At 32.8% G+C, this 25,904-nt stretch overlaps 3 protein-coding genes across 9 annotated transcripts; 2 read left to right on the top strand and 1 right to left on the bottom strand.

Moving 5' to 3' along the window:
- Nucleotides 1-9,444: 9,444 nt before the first annotated feature.
- Nucleotides 9,445-12,458, top strand: LOC18096739 (phospholipase D alpha 4). Its single transcript, XM_006385290.3, has 4 exons — nucleotides 9,445-9,627; nucleotides 9,852-10,412; nucleotides 10,525-11,722; nucleotides 11,863-12,458. Exons 1-4 carry the CDS (start codon nucleotides 9,541-9,543, stop codon nucleotides 12,294-12,296), a joined length of 2,280 nt encoding a protein of 759 aa, XP_006385352.1. The 5' UTR covers nucleotides 9,445-9,540; the 3' UTR covers nucleotides 12,297-12,458.
- A 1,129-nt stretch (nucleotides 12,459-13,587) lies between these two features.
- On the top strand, nucleotides 13,588-16,750 carry LOC18096740 (calcineurin B-like protein 10). Of its 3 annotated transcripts, none has more exons than XM_024596515.2 (8): nucleotides 13,588-14,031; nucleotides 14,125-14,207; nucleotides 14,510-14,569; nucleotides 14,975-15,083; nucleotides 15,197-15,249; nucleotides 15,375-15,446; nucleotides 15,569-15,681; nucleotides 16,356-16,750. In XM_024596515.2, exons 1-8 carry the CDS (start codon nucleotides 13,851-13,853, stop codon nucleotides 16,408-16,410), a joined length of 726 nt encoding a protein of 241 aa, XP_024452283.1. In that variant the 5' UTR covers nucleotides 13,588-13,850; the 3' UTR covers nucleotides 16,411-16,750. The 3 variants fall into 3 exon arrangements, with proteins under 3 accessions (XP_024452283.1, XP_024452284.1, XP_006385353.1); XM_006385291.3 differs by having other exon boundaries at nucleotides 13,595-14,031; nucleotides 15,366-15,446; XM_024596516.2 differs by lacking the exon at nucleotides 14,510-14,569 and having other exon boundaries at nucleotides 13,590-14,031; nucleotides 15,366-15,446.
- A 1,028-nt stretch (nucleotides 16,751-17,778) lies between these two features.
- Nucleotides 17,779-24,602, bottom strand: LOC18096741 (protein FLX-like 3). 5 transcript variants are annotated; one of them, XR_002981089.2, is made up of 5 exons: nucleotides 23,961-24,593; nucleotides 23,732-23,886; nucleotides 23,229-23,308; nucleotides 22,948-23,120; nucleotides 19,248-19,397 (listed from the first exon to the last, which is right to left on the bottom strand). XR_002981089.2 is itself a non-coding variant. In XM_024598348.2 (4 exons), exons 1-4 carry the CDS (start codon nucleotides 24,464-24,466, stop codon nucleotides 23,110-23,112), a joined length of 756 nt encoding a protein of 251 aa, XP_024454116.1. In that variant the 5' UTR covers nucleotides 24,467-24,598; the 3' UTR covers nucleotides 22,811-23,109. The 5 variants fall into 5 exon arrangements, 2 of the variants coding, with proteins under 2 accessions (XP_024454116.1, XP_006385354.2); XR_002981090.2 differs by lacking the exons at nucleotides 22,948-23,120; nucleotides 23,229-23,308 and adding an exon at nucleotides 17,779-18,337 and having other exon boundaries at nucleotides 19,241-19,397; nucleotides 23,961-24,602; XR_002981091.2 differs by lacking the exons at nucleotides 22,948-23,120; nucleotides 23,229-23,308 and adding an exon at nucleotides 17,779-18,350 and having other exon boundaries at nucleotides 19,241-19,397; nucleotides 23,961-24,602.
- Nucleotides 24,603-25,904: the final 1,302 nt, after the last annotated feature.

A 25,904-nucleotide genomic window follows, 5' to 3' on the forward strand; every position in this document is an offset into this window, starting at 1 on the left:
AATGAAACAAGAAGTTCGGGTTTGTGTGGGCTAGCATTTAAGCCCACACGTCTAACCCCCTTTTTTTTTAAGGATGCCAAAATCACTAGTAGATAACGGATTATTTATTTTTTTAATAAAAATAAATAAATAACAAGTTATCTACTTTTCTTTAACTAAAAAAAAAAACCACATCATCACCCATTTGTTTTATAGAAAATAGACAACCCGTCATCTATTAGTGAATTTGGTAACCTCATGCCGACAAAAAGTCGGGCTCAACCCTTCTTGACTTATAAAATCATTCTATCACCTATAAGCATCCAAGAAACATTTCGTAAACCTCAAAGTAATCTTTAATAAAAAGAAAAAAAATCATTCCTTATAAAAAAAACAAATCTCAAATAATTATTTGTTTTTTAAGTAAGATAAAAAATAAAAAAAGTGCAATGATACTCCTCCTATCAAGTAAAATTCATTGACACCAATATAGAATTTTTTGTTGTAAAACATGGGTAAATGGTAACTTTTTCTCTCCTCACTTGTTTTTTAATGATTTTCTTTTCTTTTTTTTTTCAAATTAAATGATTGAGATGTGAATAAAATAAAGTTTTAATCTAAAACTAAAATTTTTAAAATAAAAAAGACAAAAAAGGAGCTAACAAAAAATACTCAATAAAAATACACTTTTTCACGAGAAGTTTAGTAAAGCCACACCTTTTGTTTCTAGTTTTAATTTGGTCATTTTCTTTTTGTCTTTGTATCACTATATGTCTTTTTGTCTAATTAAGTTTTAAAATATGATAAAAAAAAACCTTTAAATGTCAAGAATATGCATAGAGAAGAGACCATCAACTCACAAAACATCAAAAATAGCACATGAGAGGAAACAATTGAGAAAAAAAAAAGGTTTAATGACCAAAAAAAAAAGAGCACTGCTCGAATTTGGAAAACCGTCAACTCCTTTTGTTTTCTTTTTTCTAATGTAATTGTAATATTATTTTTCCTCATTCAATTAATTTCATGGAGCAAATGAAAACAATTTTAGTGATGCTTATAATTGAAGTATTTTAAATATGACCAAATAAAACTATTTTATTTAATATGGGAACCCAATAAATATGACTTAATTATTTTTACACAATTTCAATAGTTTTATTTATTTATTTTTCACCGAAGAAAACTCTAAGCGTCAATGTTTTTCCTTCTTTTTTTAGAGTTAGACAAAGAAAATGAAAATTAAATATTTACAAAAACAATTAATAAAAATCACACCCTATCAAAATGATTTATTAAATAAATACACATTATGTTCACTAGGAAGGTTAGTTTTTTGAAAAACAAATATTTAAATTATAAAAAAGAAAAATCAATTAATTAGTAATAAATAAAAATTCAGCCCACTTCATTAATTAAAGGATTTTAAAATCATCTAGGTTCCCCCATGTATTTCTTATTCTGTATGGTCTTTTATTTCCTATTTTGTAGCCAATATAATATCAACCAATCAAATAATACTAAATTTGTTAGTTTTTTGTTCTGCAAATGGACTAATCCAAAAGATTTTAATTATGAGCATAATGAGAATACAACTTAATCCAAGCCTTATTTTTGTCCTTATAAAAGTTTTAACACATGAAAATTTATTTTCCTATTTATATATATACTAGTTTTTACAATACATGCTTTGCAGGTGTTTATGTTGTGATTTCTCAAGTAATTTCCATGCTAATCTATTAACTTAACATCTAAAAACAATTGGGATTCTTATAGTCAACATCATTGTTTATATCAACAATAAAGCCGCACCCTAGCATTTTTTTTTATTTTTTTTAAAAATTTTATTCTTAGACTTTATTTCACTACTAGAAAATTATAAAATAACAACAAAATTATCAATGAAATATTTTATATTAGTAATGTCCGATTCCATTAACGATGGAAAATATTCGTAAACAATTACATACATAATTAGTAATGGAATATGTTCTATCAATAATTATTAATGGAATTGGTGACATAATAATAATAATAATTAAAAAATCAATAAATATTTTATTGGTGATTTCATCGGTAACATGACACGTCATTATTTGCCGATTAAATTACTGAGGAAAGTATTTCTTCACCAGTTTCCATTAAAAATTCCATTAGCTAATTTAGAAGTGTTATAATCAACAGTAGCCCCATCCTCTTTCTTCTTCTTCTTCCTTTTCTTCTTTCACTGAAAAAAATAATAGTCTTTTCTTCCTATTTTGTCACAAATCTAGGCCTTTTCCTTACAAGTTTGGCCACTCCAACAATCAGTAGTGTCAGCATCACTGTCGTTGTTGAATGTTTTTTACATATTTTCTACACCAAGTAAGCAAACCTAGCCATTTTGATATTTTTTTGTATTATTTATAGTTTACTTGTATATTTATGTGTTTTATAACCTTTTCCTAGATAATTTGTTATATTTAATTATGATTTATATGTTAGGGTTTGTTTGGGATTTGAGAAAAATTAAATTTGTTTGTAATTTGATGAAATTTTTGTAATTTAGGTTTGTTATACTGGAAAAAATGATGAGTTATTTAATGGGTACCAATCACATTTTGTTAATTTTATTGTTAGGAAATTTTAAGAAAAAAAAACTTTTCTTATGATAACAATTAAATGGTATTAATTGAGATTGAATTAAACAAATGATAGAGAATTAGGTGGGTATCAATTACTTGTTATTAATTTGATTTATTTAGTTATATTTTGATGCCATATTGAATTTTTGTACAACTAATAATTGGTTATTAGTTTGTGAATTCATTTTTAATCAAAGTTGATTTTTGAATAGATGATTACATTATTAATAAATATTATCATCAATATTCTATATAGATTTTCTAAGTAATGGATGATCGTTCTTGGATGTATCAAGATTTACCCTAAGGGTTATATAGGGAAGATTATTGTAAAGAGATTCATGGTTTTATTAATTTCACATTTTTAAATCCAAAGATTATTAGTGGGGGCGAAATTAAATGTGTAGGTATGAAGTGTAAATATAAAAAGTTCCAGCAATCAGATGTTGTGATAATGTATCTTCTAAAAAAGGTTTATAGAGAAATCCCACCAATCAGATGTTGTGATGATTCATCTTTTAAAAATGGGTTTGTAGAGAAATATTTATATTGATTTACACACAATGAACCTTATGTTCCTTACAAGACCATGTTAGAAAAGATTGTTGGCTCAACATCTAGTTCTAGCAACATATATGAAGTTATAGATGATAATAGTAATTGTTATAGAAGTATGGTGATAATTAAATACAATAGAAATAAATCATGGTTATTCATATGAAGATTCATGTATAGATGAATAACCAAATATAGAAACAACTAGGTTTCTTAAACTTTTACAAGATTTTGATAGGATGAGTGCATAAACCATAATTAATTATTGGCCATTTCAAGAGAATTTACCATTATGTAATGTTACCTAAAATAATAATATGTTAGATTAAAGGTTGAAGAGAAGAGAAAAACATTTTACCTAAAATAATAATAATCTTCGTGTGATGTCTTTTATTGTTAACATGTTTCCAGAGTTATTCTATACTACTACAACATCTAAGTCAAAAGGTACGAGCTATATTAATGAGGAAAGGACTTTTCTTGATTGTAAAAGATAGTACAACGAAGCCTTGACAGTTATCAATTTAGACCAAATAGTTAAAGTAGGGGCTTGGGCCAGCAGGACTTTCGAATAAACTTATATAGAGAGGGGTTTTAGCCTAGTAGATTAGGCCACCATTTTTTTTTTTTGTCTAAGATATGCATGGGAATAGGGCACAATCCAATAGCCTAGTAGGTTCTCAGCATAGTTGTAGCAACTCCTTATGTCAGCCTAATGATATTAACATCTTGGCATGTATAGATTCTCCAATGCAACAAAGTCATGTAACTCCTCATGTTAACTCAAGTTAACCAGTGTGACCCGTGACTTGATCTCTTAGCCTGGTCAATCTCCGAGCCGGTTTAACAATTTTATTTTTTTCCTTTCTTATATATTTTATAAAATAAAAAAAAATAAAAAAAAAAGAAAAGAAAAGATAACAAACTCAGTTAAAAAGAGAGGAGACATTTATACACATATTAAAATTAAGTTATTATTGCAATATGTTTCGAGTGAATTGAAATCATAGAAAAATATAAATGACATGATAAATAATTTTGACATATTAATTGGGGTGAAATAATTATATTATTGGTTAAAAATTAATGAGATTAAATTGATTAGTTATATCCATTTAGACCATGTGTGGAAAACTTAGGTCACGTGATCCAAATATGTGGGTTTTGCGAGCAAATTGGGAGATTGTGGGCACCTAAATTAATTGAAGGTTTAAGAGGATGTTGTAGTCAGCCTTTGATGTGATCAGTTAATCTCCTGTATATTATATGTCTGTAATTTTTGTACTTATTATATCACCTCCTCTACATAAGTAATTTGTATTGGTTTCTCTTATTAAAATGAACAAAATAGAACTTATTTATAATTTTAAAGTAACATTCATATATTATATTGTCATCGATCATTTATACCTCATTATCTTTTAACTTCTTTTATAAAAATTTTAAAATTTCTTGATGATATTACATGATAAGTTGACAAAGATAATAATGTTCACTACATCCCCAAAGATATTTACATGAAAGCTTTACAATGTTGTTATCATTATATGTGTTTTTTCTATGTTTGCAGGTATTGTTTAGGCTCACCGCTGGCACAAAGAGGAAGAAGAGTAAAAGTCGATCTAGATCCACCCATTTTTTGTCTTCACTAGGAACGACGTGTGAACCCACGTGCCGTCATTGTTCATCTACTCTCCAAAATCTTCAAACACTATTTTCTTAGTTACTGCAGCCTCTCTAATTAATTCCCTATCCTCGGAAGGTTGATTATCTAGAACTCTATGTTTCTTATAAGACAATGTTAGAAATGATTATTGGCTCAATATCTAGTTCTAGCAATATGCATAAAGTTGTAGATGATAATAGTAATTGTTATAGAAGTATGGTGATGGATACAATAAAAATGAATCATAGTTATTTAAGTAAAGATTCATGTGTAGATGAAGAACTAAATATAAATATATCTAGGTTTTTTAAATTTTTAAAAGATTTTAATGAATCATTACGGAATGGATGCATAAACTGTAATTAATTATATGGCCATTTCAAAAGAGTTTACAATTATATTAGATTAAGGATTGAGGAAGGCCAATTATAACACCACCATTAAATAAGAAAAAAAAAAACATTTTACCATAATTAATAATAATCTTCGTGTAATGCCTTCTATCAGTGACATGTTTCCAAAGTTATCCTTTACTCCTACAACTTCCAAGTCAAAACGTACGAGCTGCATTAATGAGGAAAGAACCCTTGATAGTTTCCAATTCAGACCAAATAGTTAAAGAAGTGGGCATGGGCCAGCAAGACTTTGGAACAGACTTACATAGAGAGTGGTTTCAGCCTAGTGGATTAGCCACCATTTCTTTGTCTTAGATATGCATGGGAATGAGGCACAATCGAATAGCCCAGTGGGTTCACAACATAGTTGTAGCAACTCCTCGTGTTAGCCTAATGATATTAATATCTTAGCGTGCATAGATTCTCCAATGCAACAAAGTCATGGCACATCACATTCTGCATCGGGGCTTCCTTTTGGGAGGGTTACAAATTAATATGGACTTAAGAAACACCCCATGAAGTTGAAATAGAGGCAGCGAAAAATGAAAGGAATATTTGCTAACGGAAGTGTAACACATACATGTTGATACAAAATGTTCAACTTCTATAGACACGGGTACACAGCAAGGAAATTTACGGTTTTGGCATCAAATTCATTCAGTTGATTCTAATGGCTTTGATAAAGATGCAGAGATTCAGGGTATGCTAAGAGATGGAACATGTCAAGGCCTTGGAGATATACCTTATCTGGAGAAGCACAAGGTTGATATTAGTAAGATCGAGCATTTATAAGGAATTGGAGGACTGGATTGCTGCAAATCAATAGTAAGCTTCTTGTATCTGTTTGGTTAGATTTTAAATTTGTTTTATGAATCTTTTGGCTTGGAATGTTTGCGGGCTAGGGATGATTAATTAGTTAACGTTCCTTCATTCAAAGGACGTTAATTGATCGAGATGTTGGTTTTTTCCTTCTACTTGAGAGGAAAAAAAAACTTGTTCGGCAATGTAGATTAGTTTTGTATCGATTCTGTTGTCAAGTCTTTTCAGGTTGATTTAGTGGAATATAGAGGTCAGTGGGTAGCTATTCTTGGAAAATGTACTGCTTCCTCTTTTCAGTGTATGATTGTAGGAGTTTATGCAGCTAATTCTGTTTCTGAGAGGAGAACTTTATGGTCTGATCTTATTATTTTGAAGAATGCCTTTGAGCTCCCCATGGTAGTGCTGGGAGATTTTAATGGAACTTTGCATAGGCATGAGCGCAGTAGTGGCTTTTTGAATGTGGTCGGTTCTTCGAACTTTGGGAACTTTATTCTAGATTGTGAATTACTGGAGTTTCATCTTTAGGGCTCTCATTTTACTTGGTTTCGAGGAGGCTCCATGAGTCAGATTGATAGGGTTTTTACCACTACAGATTTTCATATCTAGTTTCAGTTAACTCTTACTAGATATTCAAGAGGGCTTTCAGACCATAGTCTCATTCTATTGGGCATGGAAAAGGTTGATGGGGTTGGAAACCTTTTAGGTTTGTTAACAACTGATTGTCTCATCCTGGTGACTTTAGTTTAAGCTGTTTTGGGTTGATAGTACCAGAGAGCATCCTGGTGACTTTAGTTTGGTGAAGAAATTGGGTGGGATGGCCAGGCGCTTGCGAACTTGGAATAAAACAGTTTTCGGTCACCGGGATAAAAAATTGTTTGTTATTCAGCAGGACATTAAAGCTCTAGAAGGATTAGGTGAGCAGCGTGGCCTCACAGAATCTGAAAAGCAATGACTTAGTAGTCTTATATATTTCATATCAGTGGGATGTGAGCGAGAAGGTTGAAAGCTTTTGGAGGCAGAAGTCTAGGCTGAATTGATGTCAGTTAGGTGATAAGAACACCAAATTCTTCCACACAAAAATAAATTCATGATTCTAATTATTTTTAATGTTTTCTCGTCTTATTCGTTTTCTTTTCAAAAAAACTCTATAATTAAGTTTATCATCATCATTACTATAATTAATTTTTAGAAGTAGTTTATTTTCAAGTCTCTTTAATTTTTTATATAACCATTTATCTTTTTTATTGATAGTTTATTTTCAAGTCTCTTTAATTTTTTATATGATCATTTATCCTTTTATTGATTCATTTGATTGGTTTTGTCCACCTTTTAAAATAAAGCAATATATATGCTTAAAAAGAATAATTAGTTTAATCATTTAATAACTGTTATTCATTCCTTAATTTTAAATCTAATATATATATATATATATATATATATATCTTTGTTAAGAAGGGGTTTGCTAATTAACCTCCTCGCTTCCAAGGAGGTGACATTGTTAGTATGTTTGCATTTTTACGTACAATAGAGATAAAAAAACTTGCACCTTGCAAGTCACGTTGTGCATACATGTTGTGGTTAGAGTTTTATATATGTAAGAAATTTGTTTTAAAAATATGGTTGATGGGTGTATTTGAGGTTCATTTATTTTTAGGGTTAATATTTATTGAAAATTATTCTCCAACCAAAATATTTTAACATGAAATATTCACTTGATTAAAATAAATTGTGATTGAATGAAAAATTGATTTTAAAAAATTCTTTGTTGGCATGTTATGTTCCACATTAAAAATTACAAAATTTTCATGTAACTTATATAGTGAAAAGTTAGAGTTAAAATTGGATCTTTAGGGCACCAAAGCTCTTAACGAGAAGAAGCTATGGATTAAGCGGGCTTTGGGCTTAAGCCATGCTCACTCGACTCGGCCCTAGATAATTAAGGTTGATAAATGACGGGAATTAATTCAAAACTAATTTTACATTAATTTTTGTTTCAAAATTCAATATAAATATGTGTTGAAAGAAGATTGTTTTGCAAATATTTTTGGACTCTTATTCACCTTAGTTTTTTCATAATATTGTTTTTTGTTTTTTTTTTCTACTCTAAAGCTTTGATTCCGTTATAGAGAGATTTTGAGTCATATTTTTTATAATTCATGATCCTTGTTTAGCAGTGCAGCTATTCATGGTGGCGGTGTTGAAATATTAGGAGCCTAATTATAATAATTTTGTTTACATCAAAAAACAAATAATAAAGTCTTAAGAACAAATGATTGATCACAATCATATATTTTCTTTTAAATTAGCTTTTACGTGCTTTAATAAGTGTTTTAATAATTTAGTTTTTTAAATTTTCTTTATGCAATTATATTCAAGAATGCTTAATTGAAATGATGAACAGTGTTCACAGTTTACCGATGAAATTTATTCCGTTGGTAAAAATGACACATCATCATTTTTTTTTGCTTTGTTTTAATTTTTTTTCCACTGTAATTCTCTCGGTATTTCCGTTTGTATTTATCGATTTAATTTCTGGTAGTAAATTAGATTAATCTTTTAATAATCTAGTTTTTTAAATTTTCTTTATGCAATTATATTAAAGAATGCTTAATTGTTTTTAAGATTTTAGTTTGATCTTATAATTTTAGTATTTACATACACTTTTCTTATAATCAATTTAAAAAAAAAACTAATTTGAATTGATTAGTTTTTCGATAATAATTAAACTTGCATATTCTTCAATTTCTCGCACAATCGTTAATTGCTTTTTCTTCTGTTTTTTTTTCTTCTCAATATTGAATGATATGTTTTGCAAGAGATTAAGATACTAACAAAATTTCTAAAAAGAATATCATGAAAACTTTATAATATCATCATGTCATATCATATCATATCATATACATATCCATCAATTTATTTGTGTCATGCACTCAATGATAAAAAATTAAAAAAAAGAAGCTATGATAAATCGATAATATCATTAGTTAACATAAAAGAAGTAAAAGAGACTTGCAATAAAGAAATTATTAATTTTTAATAGTCCCGTTTTTAATTTTCTGTGATAACAAAATAGAAAAATATAATTTTTTGTGAGTTATTTTTAACACAAGGACCAATCAAAACAATTTTAATGATGGATATGCATGCATGCATGTATGATATGATATTGTTCTTAGACGAAAAGTATGATTTGAGGTTAAGAGACTTAAACGTGAAGTAAAATCTCTTGTCTATAGAGTTGAGGGTTAATTTGACTTTACGACTAGCAAAATGCACGGAAAATCTTACAAGTTTTACCAATCTATTAAATATATTCAATTCATTGCATTCCAAGTTTTCATTTGCTTCTTGAAATTGTCCGAATTCACTCATCTAAGTTATATATATCATGGTACGACTTAGACTCTCACATATGCCAAAGCAGAACTGAATTTACATTTTTATTCCCAGCTCTCCTTTTGTTTCTCGAGAGATTATTATTGTTTGAAGGTAAGACTAGCTAGCAATGGAAGGAAAACAAAAATTCCTCCATGGAACACTAGAAGCTACCATCTTTGATGCAACACCTTATACACCACCATTTCCCTTCAATGTAAGTAGTCCGCCATTCGAGTAGCTACATATGTAATATTGTTCTTTTTGGCGAGTAAGATTGACCCAAATATGCAAAGGGATAAACCCTTCTTTAATTCTTTCATGTCTCAAGATTTTTGAACTCATCGAGCCTTGGATATGTATGTATATATGTATAGTGTGCGTGTGGTCTTAACAGCGTGCAGAAGATCTCACTTATTGTCCAAAAATTCTGTTCTGTAGTGTATATTTATGAATGGAAGCCCCACTTACGTGACTATCAAGATAGGCAACAAGAAGGTAGCAAAGACGAGCCATGAATGTGATCGAGTTTGGAATCAAACTTTTCATATTCTCTGTGCTCATTCTCTGGATTCAACCATCACCATCACAATGAAAACAAAGTGCTCCATCTTGGGAAAATTCCACATCCAAGCGCATAAGATTGTCACCGAGGCAAGCCTAATTAATGGCTTCTTTCCACTGGTCATGGAAAACGGAAAGCCGAATCCTCAACTCAAACTCAGGTTCATGCTGTGGTTTAAACCAGCAGAACTTGAGACAACTTGGGCAAAAATACTCGACAACGGTGAATTCCAGGGACTAAGAAACGCTACATTTCCTCAAAGATCCAACTGTCATGTTACACTCTATCAAGATGCTCACCATTGCTCGAGTTTTAAGCCTCCATTTGATCTTTGTGGATCTCCTACAAAATTATGGGAGGATGTTTACAAAGCCGTTGAAGGAGCAAAGCATTTGATATATATTGCAGGCTGGTCTTTCAATCCTAAGATGGTGCTAGTAAGTGAAGCTCTATCACAATATATAACCCCATTAGTTTGCATATAGTCTTACCTTTATTTTTCTTCTTGTCTTGAGAAACTAACTGATCAATTTACTGCAACTTGGACAGGTTAGGGATCCTGAAACTGACATGCCTCATGCTAGAGGAGTAATGCTTGGTGAGTTGTTGAAGCGAAAAGGAGAGGAAGGTGTGGCAGTGAGAGTTATGCTTTGGGACGATGAAACATCCTTGCCATTCATTAAGAACAAAGGTGTAATGGGAGTTCACGATGAGGATGCCTTTGCTTACTTCAAACATACTAAAGTAATATGCAAATTATGCCCAAGATTGCACCATAAGTTCCCTACTCTCTTTGCTCACCATCAGAAGACTATAACTGTGGATGCCAGAGCACGTGATTCGATAAGTGAGAGAGAAATAATGAGTTTTGTAGGTGGATTAGACCTTTGTGATGGCCGCTATGACACAGAGAGACATTCCTTGTTTCACACACTCAACACAGAATCACATTGTTTTGATTTCTACCAGACAAATATTGCTGGTGCTAGTCTTCGCAAAGGAGGGCCTAGAGAGCCATGGCATGATGCTCATGCTTGTATTGTAGGTCAGGCTGCTTTGGATGTACTAACCAACTTTGAGCAAAGGTGGAATAAGCAATGTGACGGTTCTGTATTAGTCCCTATCAGCTCCATACCAAATCTTATGCACCAGCCTTTTCCTTCAAGCGTTTCCAATGACAGAAATTGGAAAGTGCAAGTTTTTCGGTCAATCGACCATGTTTCGGCAATCCATTTGGCTAGAAACTTGAGGGTGGAGCGAAGTATACATGAAGCTTATGTAGAAGCGATTAGGCGTGCAGAGAGGTTTATATACATTGAAAACCAATATTTCATAGGAGGGTGTCAATTGTGGGATGAGGATAGGCACTGTGGATGCACAAATCTAATACCTATTGAGATTGCACTCAAGGTAGTGAACAAGATCAGAGCAAAAGAGAGATTTGCAGTGTATATATTGATGCCAATGTGGCCTGAAGGGGTGCCTGACAGTGAACCAGTTCAGGATATATTGCATTGGACTAGACAAACAATGGCAATGATGTACAAGCTAGTAGGAGAAGCATTACAAGAAAGTGGTGAGCCAGGACACCCAAGAGATTACCTGAACTTCTTTTGCCTTGCAAATAGGGAAGAGGAGAACAAGGGAGAGCTTGTTCCTCCATATTCACCGCATCCCTCAACACAATATTGGAATGCACAAAAGCATAGGAGGTTCATGGTATATGTCCATTCCAAGCTCATGATAGGTATGAGTAGAGCTACTGGCTATACATCTTGACTCTCTTTATACATAAAATTAGTGAATTTAACTACTTAACGGGGGACAATCTGTGATCATGCACTAATCAACTATGTTTCATTTCTTTGTTGGTGTTTGATTTTTCAGTGGACGACGCTTACATGTTGATAGGATCTGCAAATGTGAATCAAAGATCAATGGACGGCAGACGTGACACTGAAATTGCAATAGGATGCTACCAACCCAAAAATGGTGAAAACACGAGAAATCCTCGTGACATCCTAGCATACCGTATGTCGCTGTGGTATGAACACACAGGACTTGATGAAGAAATTTTCCTAGAGCCTGAAAGCTTGGCATGTGCACAAAGGATGCGTCTAGTAGGGGAGCAAATGTGGAACGTTTACGCTGGTGAAGAAGTTGTGGACATGGAAGGTGTGCACCTGGTAAACTATCCTTTGAGAGTAACTAAGGATGGTGCTGTTGAAGATCTTGTTGATGGAGGTGGTAACTTTCCTGATACTAAGAGTCCTGTCAAGGGGAGAAGATCAAACATGCTACCTCCTATTTTCACTACTTGACGAATCCTGAAGAGATCGTAGTTTGGAAAACATATATACTATTGTGCAAGAAATATTTGATGTAAATATATGTTGAATAATTTGTAGCTTTTACATTCAATAATTAGAAATGAAAAAACAAAGAAAAGGAAATTTAAATACAAGTAGCTCATTATCATTTTTTTTTTATTAACATAGGTGTTCAGGCCAACTTGCGTACACCTCAATTATATAATTCTATGGGTCCTGAAGTTAACGATCATGTAAACCTTCAATAATCCCAAGGTTTGTGAGACTCGAACTGGTGATCTCTAAGAAGCAAATACATGACTTGATCAGTTGAGTTATACCTCTTTAAAGAGTTCATCATCATTTTCATTGGATGAGTAGCTCTGAATTGAATTCTTCCAACATTTAAAATATTATCTCTAAATTGAATGTATGTTTTTGCATTATAATTTTTAAAAATTTTCTTTTGTTTTAAAAAATATATTAAATTGATATATTCTTAAGTATTTTTAAATGATTTTAATATACTATTATAAAAATTAAAAAAAATTATTTTGATGAATTTTAAATTAAAAAATATCTTATATCATAATACTAAATCCAATTAAAAAAAATGATTGTGTTCACCTGATTAAAAGATATTTTCATCAAATTTCTGATGTTCAATTGCTTTGTGAAACATGAAACTTAATAATGCAAAAGACGTTAGCATCAAATCATAAAACAAATTGATGGACAAAGTTGAACAATGACAAATTATTAGAGTGGTATGGACCCAGGAAGGCATGTCAATCGCTATGATTGGAATGAGCCGATGTCAATAATTGAGTTATAGCAATGCCTTGTCATCTTTTCAATAATTCTCCTCACTGGCATTTGCCCACAGACAGTGACAAGGTATATCCTTTGCCTTGCCCAGGTCATCCTCTTTAATCTTTTCCACACACGTCTCAATCACCAGGTAATAAAAAAAATTAAAAAAAAAAAAACTTACATATATATATATATTTATAAACATGTAACATTTTAAGTTATGATATAAACAAGCATAATTTAATGATTTTATGTTATTTTATCAATAAACCATTAACATTAATTTATTTGTTGTTGATTTGCTCTGATCAAATGTAACAACATTAATATATATATATATATATATATATATATATATTGTAAGAATTAAAAAAAGAAAAAATTACTAAGACAGCATTGATGTCATCGTTCTGACATTGTCATGATACAATTAGCTATTACATAATCTTACGAGGTTTATAGTTGGAGAACTTGGAGTTTAAGATTACCAAATATGATTAGCATCTGTGCCTGTATCCCATTATCTATTGCACTGTTTTCTTTCCCAGGAAAAAAAAAAAAAAAAAACAAAGAATTCTACACTCCCTTTCACTCTGTTTGGTCAGTGAGATACCAAGGGAAGAAAAGAAAGGAAAAGAAAAGAAGCCAGGAGAAAAACGTTCATATAATCACATTAATGATATAGACTTATCCAATTTCTTATCAAGTAGAGTGCTCTTTTGCGTGTGTGTATATATATATATATATCTGTGAATGGACAGAAGCTCAAGCTCTTTGGAAATAAGTGAAAGAATCTGTGCAGTGTTTATACCTTTAATCGGTATTATACAAGCTGTGGTATTGAGTTTTACTGCTTGCTTTGATCGCCACCTTCCTCCCAAGAAGCTCCAATACACCATTGATGACCTCCGTAGGATAGCTAGCAACTCTCTCTGTATGTTTTGCTCTTTTCCACTCTGTCAGGAACTAATGGTTATGGTTTTTAGTTTTTGACGTTATGTGTTTGTTGGTGCTGGTGATATTGCAGTTACAGTCAATGAAGTTGAGGCATTGCTTGAGTTGTTCAAGAAGTTGAGCAGTTCTGTTATTGATGATGGCCTTATACACAAAGTAAATCAAATCTCTTCCCTCTTTTATTTCCTGTATATGCATGCGTTTTTGTTCTGATTTTTCTTAATTCTTATGGGATTTCTTCGTTGAATTTTATGTGTTAGTACTGTACTTAATTGAGATAGATTTGAAGAGCTTTGAGCTAATTTGAAAGGCTAGTTTAGAGAAGTACAATTTCCTTCGCAGATAATAATAGAGATAGGAAAAAAAAAGAAAAAAGAAAAGGTGTTCTAGGCAATTATAATCACTGTAGAAGTCAATTAATATACTGAACTTATCCTTGTTTCCTTTGTGATTTGAAGGAAGACCTCAAATTGGCCCTGCTGAAAACTCCAGCTGGTGACAACCTCATCTTGGACAGGGTAGATTCAGTGTGCCAGCCTATAACTCTTTTTTTCAAATTTACGCACTGTTCGTCCATTTCATATGATTGTTGGGAAGTAAGATCACCAATCTAGTCATGTTGCTAGCCACAAGAATGCATTTCAGTAACTTATGTGGCTTTTTGGATCATGGGGTGGATGTATATGTGCATCAAAGAACTCATTGATAGAGCTCTATTCCCATATGATACTGAACATGGTATCAAGCATCGTCAGTTTCTTTCTTTTACAATCTTAAACTAGTTTGCATTAGGAATACCCTAGCTCTTAGGCTGCAGCTATAGCTTCTTCTTTCTTTCTTTTTTATCCACCCAGCGCATGACTTTCGATCATCTTTCCTTTGGATTTGTAACTCATTAGCTCATACCTCACCATTTCTTCTAGTTATTTGCTCTTTTCGATGAGAAGAAAAATGGGGTAATTGAATTTGAAGAATTTGCCCATGCACTCAGTGTTTTTCATCCTCGCGCTCCCATGGAGGCTAAAATTGACTGTGAGTGTTTTTGCGAATAATGCAGCCTTCTTTAGCTGTTTACTTTATGTGATTAGAGCTTAGATTTTCGTGTTAAAAACCATTGGTTTCTTTCTTCCTTTGGTTTCATGCAGTCGCATTTAGGTTGTATGATTTGAGACAGACTGGTTTTATCGAGCGGGAAGAAGTGAGTATCCCTTTGTTTCTATTATGACTAGCCAGATTGCAACATCAAAATCACGAACATGTGCATGTAATACTGTTCTTTCATGTGTTGATCAGCCACTAACAGGTAGTTTTCAGGTCCGGCAGATGTTAAATGCCATTTTGTTGGAGTCTGGGTTGCAGATCTCAGAGGAAAGTCTTGAAGTTATCATTGACAAAGTAAAGAAAGCTGGTTTCTAAGCTAAAATTTGTTCCTTCTGTGCTTCTTTCAGTTCCACTTCTTTCCTCTTTCCTTTCAAAGCTTTTGACATTCACAGTGTTGGCTTCCATATATATCCCAGACATTTGCAGATGCTGATGCTGACAAGGATGGTAAAATTAACAAAGTAGAATGGAAGGCATTTGCTACTCAGCACCCAAACCTCTTGAAAAATATGACACTTCCTTATTTAAGGTAACCTGCCTCCTCGTCCCCTTCTCATTCTTGTTAAGACAATGATTTCTCTCTGTTACCAAGTTCAGTTTTTGCTAGCTAACTATTTTGCTTAGCATCCGTCGGCATTGATTTTCATCTGTTTGGTAATGATTGTTGTGCTTGAACCCAGCATTGATTCTAGTAAGGACAGAGCACCTGTGGAAAGAAGTAAAATTTTCATGTTTGAAAGGATGTTTCTCGATTTCTCTTTTCAAATTTACTTCCTTGATTTTGCAAAGGGATCTCACAAGGATTGGATTTAATGCTTCTAAAGAAGAGGAAAGATGTGGAACATATGGGTCTTGAAAGAGGTTGATACGGAGGATGGTATAGTAAAAATGTTCATATAGAATTTTGAGGGGTAACTCAACTGGTTAGGTCTTGTGTTTGCTCTTTAATGATCACGAGTTCGAGTCTCCTCAGGATCACTGAAGGCTTGTATGGTCGTTAACTTCAGGGTCCGGGGGATTAGTCGAGATACGCACAAGCTGGTCCGGACACCCACGTTAATTAAAAATAAAAAAATAAAAAATAAATGTTCATATAGCCTTTCCCAGAAACTTCCTTTGGAAGTGAAATGAGCTTTTGCACTTCTGAATCTGTACTTTGAAAGGCCATCACTCATACGGTGTTTGTGTGAACTCATTTTGCAGGGACATCACCACAATGTTTCCCAGTTTTATTTTCAACACAGAAGTTGAGGACTGAGTGTCGTTGCTGCCAATTTTTGACGAGGTCAGATGCTGAAACACGTCTGGCAAGGCTTTAAATCCATGATGACTATTCAAAAATGCTTTCAGCTGGCAACAGATTTTGGATTTTGCTTGGAACCTGTTTATGTTCATGTTGCCTTAACAAGAGTGACTTGAGTTTTAATTGGATGGTAATGGCATGACTGGAATCGCAAGTAGGTCAAACCCATGGCATGCCTTCCTGTAACTCATTGTAAACTTGTACAATGTTTGGGTTTTTTTCTTTTTTTAAAGACATGTTATAACAGTAAATTTAAAAAAAAATTAGTAGAATTACCCGATATCTTTTATGAAAACATCAATTTCTTTTCATAAAAAAAAACCATAATATAAATCAAATTTTAAAAGAATATTGACCAGGAATAGAAATCTTATAATTATAACAACTTTATAATTTTCTAACTAAAACATTATTGTTCCATGAACTTTATCTTTACTCTAAATTTATTAATAAAATATAATTTAAATATTAAAAATAAAAAAAAAACTTTATTAATTATAAATATATTTTACATGAATAAAAATCAATATTACATGTAACCAACTAATTAACTAATATTCACTAATAATTGTTTTAATAGTGGTGCTTGTATTCCTGAATTTCAGCATAATCATAACCCAAATGTTGGAGGTGAAAAGAGAAAAGAAAAATTAGCCACATACAGAAGTTGTTAAGCAATAGAAACCTAATTTGGCACTATTAGTCCCCCAAGCAGTAGCAATGCAAATATTTGGTAGAGTTTGATTAGTATCTTGGGGTGAAAAAGACAATTAAAAAATCAGACAAAACAGATGAAGAAACACTAACAAAATTGTGTTTGAGAATAATATATAAAATAAAATACTTATCTTAATATTCCATTTGGAAAAGAATTGATAAGATAAAATAAAATATTAAAAAAATTATCTTGCTCTTACCTTTAACATGTATTATTAAGATAAAGTATTTATCCTAATATTCTATTTGAAAAATAATTGATAAGATAAAATAAAATATTAAAAAAATTATCTTTTATCAAATTTATGAACTTGAAAGAATAATTGGACATTAATTTATTAGAAAACATTTGCAAAACTGACAAATGCTATTTTTCTATACATTAAAATAATATTTTTTTTAGTTCAGTTATTTTTATTTTTAACATCAATACATTAAAAAACATTAAAAAAATCAATTTAATACTTTTTAAAACTAAAAACACCTAAAAACAGAAATAAAAATTGTGTCAAACACCACCCAACACTAAAACAATGGCATGCCGGTGACTGATTATGTATAGGGGGATATCCCTATAAAAGAAGGGGGAAATTAACAATGAGAACATAGATGAAGAGATGAACTAGTATGCCAGGTCTGTCAAGCAAGCCAGCAAGTGATACATTATGTTATTGTTAGGGATGCTAAAAAGTTAGCACTCGGCCGTTGACATCTAGAATAGAAGCAAGGCAATTTTTGTAACCCACCACACATCCTTCACGTATTGTTCACACTTCTGAGATAGTGGAACATGAGGCCTTGTGCGAACTCAACATGTAAAACCATTCTCAAAATAGTGCACAACTCTGCTATAAAAATTGACCGAACAGATACCAAGTCTTGATTTCGTGAGAACAATATTAGCATCTAGAATTGTTGCTCAAGAAGGCAGGATTAAGGAATTATTCTCGACCAAATTATGTGCCAGGTTCTGGAGAAGTTGCTTTTGATTCCTGCTGGCGGCCTCTGTCCAACCTGAAGCTGTTAAGAGTTAATTTCTTTCTTTTCTACAACACTTGAGAAGAAGAACGAAAATGAAGTATTTGACTAGATTCAATGATAGTATAACGTGTTAGAGCGGGACAATCCCCTCGAGGATTCCCTTCTCCCTTCTCGTCTCCTTCACCTGAGAATGGATACTAGGCAACATGAGATTCACTTTCATATATTGGATAACAAGATAACGTAATGTAGAAAAGGAGGAAAAGGACTATATTTGAAAAAAGGCCTGGTCATGTATTTCCTGTGATGATCTCACCATTCCACTAAAGTTACTGCCCACCAGTTCCTCATCGGTTAAAATAAACAAAATTCTCTTTGCAATACAGAAATAAGTTGAACGTTGAAAAAGCTATACTGCCAGAACCTAACTGGTCAGAATTAGGTGCAAGATGAAGCTCGCCAAAATCCACAAATACAAAAATATGAGAATGCATCTGTGAAAACCATATACTTCAAACCAGCCCCATGCTTGTGAGTAGTTACTGCTAAGCTTGTGAGTAGTTACTGCTACGATGTATGAAACAATGGGAAAGCAAAGCTATAACTAAATTGATCAAAAGTCGAGTACAAACTAGAAACTATAATTGAGATCATGCTTTAGCAGATTGTAGCTTAAAACTTCTCTCTTTTCATGTAGTTTTTTTTAGATAAAATTAACAGTTGATGGTTTCAAAAACCATTAAACATCTACAAGACTGGGAGCTCCTGCCCATACAAAAAAATAAATCCTATAAGTCACCATTTTTGGCTCATTGAATATAAAACTGCATGGAAGGGCATCTGTTTTGAGTAGCATGCTAGTTTGACATTAAAGTTATTTGTTGGTTTCATCATTACAATATAGGTGACTTCGAAAATATTATTGGAATAAACACATTAAAATACAACATTATTTTGATTTTACCTGTCCGTTTTGTTGCATAAAAAAACAGATGACTGCTCTTTCTATTTTTAAATCATTCTAGAAGCAAGGCATAATTTTATCCCGTTCAAAACTCAAAAGAGAACAACCACAGAAGACATATACCTGACTTCTTGCCCACCATGATGCTTTAGTCTCCACGGTACCTCCCTGATTGGCGTTGCATTTTCAAACTTCCTGATGGGATGGGAGGGAAGTGACTAGTACCAAAGAGATTCAAAAACTTTCTTAACCTTTGTCACACTAAGAATCAGTCTTTCATCTGCAGAACATTAAGATAGTATAAATTAAAAGTTATCCCGAATTTGGTAATGTCAAGTGATACAAGAGCAACATACAAAAAAAAATTGTACACAAGAAAATTAATCTTAGAAAAGCTTCGATGATAAATTATCAACTAGACAACAGATGAAAAGATACATTGTGCAGCCTAGGAACTCCATTTCACACCCATCTCTGAGTCCACAATCATACTAGCAGCTTTAATTTATGTCACAGGCTGTTTCACTGAACCTAGTCTCATTTAGTTGACTCCTTTGGTACTTTCACCAAACAAAGAAAAACCTGAGGTATCCTTTGAATCAACAACTCTTCGCCTTCGCCCACCGTGCCTCATAATGTTCAATAGTTACATTTACCTAAAATGACCGTAGATACAGGGAAAAAAGAAACTAGCAACTGTCATAGCTATGAATCTGATGTTTCTTTGAATTGTTGACATAATTCTCAACAACTAGGTGCAGAAATGCCTATCCTGACAATAATGCAATCGCCATTTCACAAGACTGATAAATTTCATGTTATGCCAGAACCCTACTTCAGGTAAACTTCTCACGGAACCTATATCACATAACAAGCTCTAAGATAACAAAAGGCTAATAAACTATAAACTGTAAGCAATAATTGTCCAATTTATACAAGAAGCTGACTATGCTTAGCATCTTCTTTGAACAGAAAAGCTAATTCCCTGAACCTACTCTCGTTCAGACGACTCCTTTGGAGCTTACACCTGACAGATAAACCTGAGATGTCCTTCGAACCAAAGACATCTTTGCCTTAGGTCACTGTTCCGGACATAAAAAGCCCTAAAGTAAGACCACCAAGATAGTTAAGAGGCTAATAAACTAAAATTGCAGGCGCTAATAGTCCAATTTATACAAGAAGCTGACTATGATTAGCATCTTCTTTGAATCAAAAAGCAAAAACTGTAACAAGGTAATAGATTATAAGTTGAGAAGATATTCATCTAAGTTGATAGGAGTCGGCATGGGTGATAAAACACGCAGTTTGTTACACTCATATTAAAGTAAGGCCACCAAAATATGTCGTGCCATACCAAAAGAATGGTTGTGATTATTATCTATACAGCCATTTCATCTACACAAACCAACAGAAGCTGGTTCCTATATACTTGTTCAATTGCTAGAATTATCTCATGGCTCTATAGAAATAGACATGATTTAAAGGACATCAACATCAACCCAAGATCTCTTTGGTCCACCTCTACTACTTCAGCATACTATCTAGTATAGCCCAAAAACCTATCCTGATATTACAAACACATATACTCATACCCAATCCTCATTAATGTCTCAATAAGTAAACATCAAGAGGCAACTATCACAACCTCCAATATATTCAACAATACAATAATTTAGCCAGCCAAATATCATCTCATGCCATCCTCAAGTAAAATCTTAGAGGCTATCTTGCTCTTCTACAATTTCTCTGACATGAGTGGGACAGTCATCCACCTTGTAGCATTTTGAACACCAACTTAACAGATCTATACTGGTTCAACTGCAAAATTCATATCTATGCGCCAAAAAATTACCCGGCAAGGATGTAACTGAAGAGAAAAGGGTTCAACTTGTACAGATGAACTGCAACAAGATATGAGAACTTGGACACCTACAGCCCATTTGAACGACATACTCTTACATAGATCTAAACTAATCATTAAGTATCAACAAATAAATAATGACAGCAAGTAGGAAGAATAGAAGTCACCAAAATTAGCTTTAAGGAAAGACTTTAGAATTTAGATCCATGAAACTCATAACAGAAGCAGAATACCTGCCTATGACGCGTATAGTAGCCAGCCTCTTGTAAGTTGTAACACTACATGCCCATTTCCTTCAGGAATTCCATGCTTTATCTTGATGCATGAAGAAGTGACTTGGTATCCATGGAGGCAACCATTATATATTTGACTAAATTGTGTTGCAGAACAAATTAGATGAAGAATTAGAGAGCGTGTGCTGAAATAAGGGTTGTAACAATGTCGCATAGCCATAGATAGGATGAAAGCCAGGAAAATTTTGATCAGGGAGGAAATTGGCAATCACTTCCATCCAAGATTCAAGTCTAGGGATGTCACCATCCAATTTCCACACACATTTTTGAAGTGCTGAAAAATGGGATGCATACATTCCAATAAGTCCATCCAAGAATCCAAAAAATATACTATACCTTTCCACAAGCTGCACCAATTCTATCTCCACACAGCCACCTCCGGTCACTAATCAAATCCAATCAAAATGGGAAGCTTTAGAATGGCTAACCACATCATACCTGTCAAGTGTCAACTTGACAATCTAAACCCTCTAATATGAGATCAGTTCTTTTCCTTTGTCCAAAATAGCTCCAATCATGAACCACCAAAATGAAAACCAAGACCCTATGGTGTATCCTCCACACCAAAAAAAAAAATGACAGGGCCTAGTAAATAGAGTATAAAAACAGAACGAGCATTTGCAAGAAATTCCCTACACGCATACTCTAAGCTACAACCCTATAACATTAGCAAAAGTCAATCTTCAAAAGCTACTCTATAGCAGTAATCCATACTGCTAAACACTTCATATGGAGTTGTAGGGACCAAACAGTAAGCTTCTATTGTAAACTAAACATGAATAGAAGAATATAAAACCATGTAAGAGATAACTCAAGAAAAATTTCTATCAATCATGAGAACCTAAACAATTCCATCTCAAATTCATGACATCCCAAGCTTCTTGCCTGAAGGAATGTCTAGAGCAGAACAACTCAGTTGTAACCATGGTGCTATTAAACAAGCATTCGTTTTCAAATAGTATCATATTCTGCAACTCCTATACTGCATGATTAAGCTCTGTATCTCATAAGAGAAACTACGACAATGGAATGATTGCACTATTGACGCAGATACATTGCAAAAAGGACTTTCTATCTCCTTATGTGCCAGAAAGGAACAGCATGATCTCCAATCATATACCAACAGAAAATTACTTAATTATGTACAGAATATCCTATGATATACAAAATCTCTTGTCCTAATCATACTGCACAGAATGACATGCATTCAGAACATATCCTTCTACAGCAAGCCACACCCTAAATACCTTGGACCTAAGGAATAAATTGTCTTGTCATGTCTAATAAACAGCAAACCCGCTAACCTATAGCACCTTGAGCACATTGCAATTGCAAAACTGTAAGCTTCAAAATCTACATTTTGTTCGACCAAAAGAATTGGCTGCGCTTATGTAATCCCACTACCTATATGCCTCCAGGCATTACTTCATTGATTCCCTAGCAACTAATATCAAACAAAATTGTTTCTAGCCTTCACCCAGCTCAGTCAGAAGAGATGATTTACATCGATACTTAAAGCTAAAAAGGGCAGTCACAACATTGAAAATTACCATTATATTATGAAATGGAAAACCAAGGTTTCTACTAATTAAATAAAGCAGTAACAAATTCCTATGAAAAAGCATTTTAGAATAGCTAGAAAAGTTGATCAATAAAAGACTACTGGTTCATCATACACATATAGATGAAAGACACTCCTCGACTATTGAGATATTGGCAGGAACAGGCAGCCAGAGTAACAACTTTGCACTTCTTGGATTTGAACAGAACCATCTCAACGACGAGGCATGCGGGGCTTCTCCCATGAAGCAGGACCAGGGCCATAGAAAGGACCCTTGTCAGCAGCACCCTGAGCAACAAAGTAAGTTTTTTTTTTTTTTTCAAAAAAAAAAAGAGCATTCAACTTGGTAATCACTAAAAACACAAACCTAATTCCTAATTATACGAGCGCACCTACCAGATGAACTGCATACCCATCCCCATATGGAGGAGGAAAAGCCCCTTCTGGAATACCGAACTTCATCCCATATGATCCACCTTCCACCAAAACAGATCAAGTTAAGGAGATTAGAAGCAAAGCTATAGTGCTGACACCAACCAAACAAGGAAAATGTACTAAATATTTCAGCTAAGTTGATGAAGAATGAGCAAAAATCTGTGGGAAAGACAGGATAAGGATGTGTTGAACAGCAAGAAGGCTTGATATAGTCAATCTCAACTCCCATGTGAACAGGAAGTCAATTATATGATAGATGCACTGGCAGGAGAGGGTAGATGACTCTCTCCATCACAATCAGAAATAGAAACTAATCTCGACTTTTGTTAAGCTAGAGCACATTAAGCTCCAATATTGACAAAATGAGGAGAGGAAAGTTGAAAGAAACACAGAACAAGTATAAGAATTCAACACATCAGTTAACAGCTAAACTAAACAATAACAAACATACAACACAGTTATACCAGCAGCAGCACTCCAGGGTGGTCGATTATCAGAACTAGAAAGCTCTACACGTAGCTTTTCAACTTCACGTGCCATGGAAACCAAATTCTTCTCCATTGATTGTCTCTGCTCCACCAACTCAATGTTGGCCTTCTTTTCATATTCAATTGCAGCTCTAGAAAAAAAAAATCACAATTGAAGAAAGAAATAGGCAATCCAACCACAAACAACCAAGGCAATCCAACCAACCTAGTATGCATTAGCTCCTGGTGCAAGCCCTCAATCTCACCCCGTAAAAGAGGAATTTGGTGATTATCAGCTTGCAGTCTCGCAACATCTTGTTTCAGGGTTTGGACTTGCCCAACCAGTTCCTGCTTCGAACTACTCAGCTTCTGAATCTCCGCACGGAGTTGTACAGTCTCATTCTTCAAAGGCTCAGTCACACGAAGATCAGCCTCAAGCTTCAATCCCTTCTTGATAAGCACATCTTGTTCTGCACGAATTTCAGCAATCACAATATTCATTCGATGAAGCTCTTCCTTTGCAGCGCCAAGCTCTTGCTGCAGACCCATACGATCTTCGATCAGCCTACGGTTATCACCCAAGAGGCGTCGGATTTCAGCATGTTGCATCTCAAGCTCCTCCTCCAAGAAAGCAGGCTGTGGCATCGGATGGCCACGAATGAATGGTCGTTCAACGATGAATCCCCGCCTGTCGTTATAAAGTTCACGAGGGATGCGATTTCTCCCTGCCATTTTAGGGTTTTCTGGAAAATTCCGGTTTCTTTCTTTTCTTCCCTGCAAGCCGAGAGAGAGAGAGAGCGAGCGATAATCAAACAACGATTTAATGAGATCCTTTATTAATTAATTGTTTTTCAATTTGTGATCCTTTATCAATTAATTTTCTTAATGCATCCTTTCTGCTTAACTTCATTACTTCCAAATTTGTATACTAAACTAGTTATTTGATACTCGAATAATTTTATTTTTTAATAAAAAAATATAAATATATAAGCTTTTTTTAACATGTTTTTTATCTATAAAAAATTCTCAATTAAAAAATAAAAAGTTTATATATCTATCTAATTAAATAATTAAAAAATTATTTGTGCCAATAAATATATAAAAAAACATTAATAATAAAGACTAAACTGAAAAAATTAAAAAATAAATATAGATCAAGATATTTAATCTCTCAACACGGGTCATGTATTAAATTATATTTAATAATTGTTTTTTCCTAGAATAAATTATTTATCCAATCAAACGATGTAAAAAAAAATCGTTAATGATAATTAAAGACTAAACTAGAAAAATAAAGAGATAAATATAAAACAAGATATTTAATCTCGCAACATGGGTCATGTACATAATTGTTTTTAATAACTTTGTTTCTTGAAATAAGTTTTTTATTTAATCAAATGATAATAGAAACAAACACACATATAAAAACGATTGAATAAAATCAAAGAAAAAAAATATTATGCAATGCTATACATATTCGGAAAAAAAATATATTATAATTTTATATAAAACCAAGTAAAAAATAAGTGATATTTAATTAAAGACTAAATTGAAAGATAAATGTGATTATAGACATCTAATCTCGAAACACGAGCTATAGACTTAATTGTATTTAATAACATTGTTTCTTGGAAAGAATGTTTTATTGAATAAATGATAATAAAAAATCATGCATAGAAAAGTGATTGAAAAAAATTAAAGTGAAAAAAATTTAAGTATTGCTACAAAGAAAGAATATTTCCTAACATTAAAAAAAATGTTGAAATCATAATTCTTTAAAAGCAAGGAAATATGACTAAGAAGGCAAGGAAATATAAAAGGTTTAATATAATAGGTTTCTTCTAAATCAAATCGGCCCCAATGCTACAGATCAATGGTGCAATACAAACAGCTAAAGAAAAAGGTAATTCGTTCCTAACCACTTCTTAATTTGAAATTACAATCTTAAGAAAAGAAAAATTATTTGCATTGTTGATTATAGAAGAAAATGAAACTATTTTGAATGATTATAACTAGCTTGTTCAACCATTGCTGAAAGAATTAAAAGATGTTATTTTTGAAGAGATTCTTTTGGGTTTACCACCCATGAGATAAAGTCAACATCATATGTACCTTGTGCTTGGAGCTTCATTACCAAACAAGATTGTCTAAGGATTGAATCCACCTCACC

Source organism: Populus trichocarpa, chromosome 3, assembly GCF_000002775.5.
Source record: "Populus trichocarpa isolate Nisqually-1 chromosome 3, P.trichocarpa_v4.1, whole genome shotgun sequence".
Classification (NCBI taxonomy): Eukaryota; Viridiplantae; Streptophyta; class Magnoliopsida; order Malpighiales; family Salicaceae; genus Populus; species Populus trichocarpa.